This window comes from Plectropomus leopardus, unplaced genomic scaffold (genome assembly GCF_008729295.1).
Source record: "Plectropomus leopardus isolate mb unplaced genomic scaffold, YSFRI_Pleo_2.0 unplaced_scaffold16926, whole genome shotgun sequence".
NCBI classification, from domain to species: Eukaryota; Metazoa; Chordata; class Actinopteri; order Perciformes; family Serranidae; genus Plectropomus; species Plectropomus leopardus.
In genome coordinates, this window is record NW_024618195.1 from 1 (window position 1) to 1,489 (window position 1,489).

The 1,489-nt window shown below is 52.7% G+C and overlaps 1 protein-coding gene and 1 non-coding gene across 2 annotated transcripts; both read left to right on the forward strand.

Moving 5' to 3' along the window:
- Positions 1-155: 155 nt before the first annotated feature.
- On the forward strand, positions 156-424 carry LOC121964727. Its single transcript, XR_006107400.1, has one exon.
- An 11-nt stretch (positions 425-435) lies between these two features.
- On the forward strand, positions 436-1,424 carry LOC121964726 (autophagy-related protein 16-1-like). The gene is made up of 4 exons (XM_042514921.1): positions 436-453; positions 598-718; positions 798-903; positions 1,196-1,424. Exons 1-4 carry the CDS (start codon positions 436-438, stop codon positions 1,407-1,409), a joined length of 459 nt encoding a protein of 152 aa, XP_042370855.1. The 3' UTR covers positions 1,410-1,424.
- Positions 1,425-1,489: the final 65 nt, after the last annotated feature.

Consider the following 1,489-nt stretch of genomic DNA (forward strand, 5'->3'; position numbering starts at 1 on the left):
TCCTGGCGGCGGCTCAGTGGCGCTCGTTCTCATGTCGTCCTACTGGCGGCTCAGTGGCGCTCATTCTCAGGTCGTTCTGCCGGCTGCTCGGTGGTGCTGTTTCTTGAGTCCTTCTCAGGTCGTCCTGGCGGCGGCTCAGTGGAGGTCGGTGTCCTGGTCGATGATGTCTTGTAAAAGGTCTGAATCTCGGGTCCCCCTCCGGCAGCCATGTTGGCTCCCAGCAGCCCCTGCTCTAAGCTCCCATCATGCTCTAGTGCTGCAGTGATGGTCCCAGCAGCTGCTGACAAACAGGATGTGACATCACAGCGAGTTTGCACAGAGACCCTGCAGACTCAGAGTGATGACGCTCCGATAGCCAATCAGGATGGAGCGTTGGGCTAAGGAGGCGGGGCCTGAGTGCTGATCTCATTCTGCTGCTGAGACCAGGAGACCATGATGGCACCTGCTGCTGGTGTGTGTGTGTGTCTGTGTGTGTGTGTGTGTGTGTGTGTTTGTTTGTATTAACACGTGTGTGTGTGTATTAATGTGTGTGTGTGTGTGTGTGTGTATTAATGCGTGTGTGTGTGTGTGTATTAATGCGTGTGTGTGTGTCTGCAGCACACCCTGACAGGTCACAGTGGGAAGGTGCTGTCAGCTCGCTTCCTATTGGACAACACTCGGATCGTGTCAGGGAGCTACGATCGAACCCTCAAACTGTGGGACCTCCGCAACAAAGTCTGTACGTGAATGGCCAGTTTGGACAGGTGATGTAATTCACCTCGTCCCCTGTCCTCACTTGTGGTGTCTCGCCTGTGCAGGTACAAAGACGGTGTTTGCAGGTTCCAGCTGTAACGACATCGTGTGCACGGAGCAGTGTGTCATGAGCGGACACTTCGACAAGAAGGTTCGATTCTGGGACATCAGGTATGAAGTCTTCTCTAAACAGGGCTCGTACGGTCATGGAAAAACCTGGAACGGTCCTGGAAATTTGTGTCACAAACCTGGGTGATAACACATGAATGTTCAAGGACCATCAGAAAATTTGAAAATCCAAATGTGATTTGTGTTTTTACAGTTTGTGGCTGATAAACGGGTTCGTCGGGTGATTTTTAATGAAAACATGTTGTTACGTACATACCATGTTGTCTTAATATGCTGTGTAGTTCTGTATGTTGTCATACATGTTCAGTATGTCTTAATACATGTTCTGTGTCAGAGCCGAGAGCATCGTGAAGGAGCTGGAGCTGCTGGGCAGAGTGACGTCTCTGGACCTGAACCACGATCGCACCGAGCTGCTCACCTGCTCCAGAGACGACCTGGTCAAGATCATCGACCTGCGCACCAACGCTGTCCGCCAGACCTTCAGGTCAGTGACTGAGCCGGCCTCTGAAAGGACAGGAGTGAGCTGGCCCCTGATAGGACAGGAGTGAGCCGGCCCCTGATAGGACAGTGACTGAGCCAGCCCATGATAGGACAGGAGTGAGCTGGCCCCTGATAGGACAGTGACTGA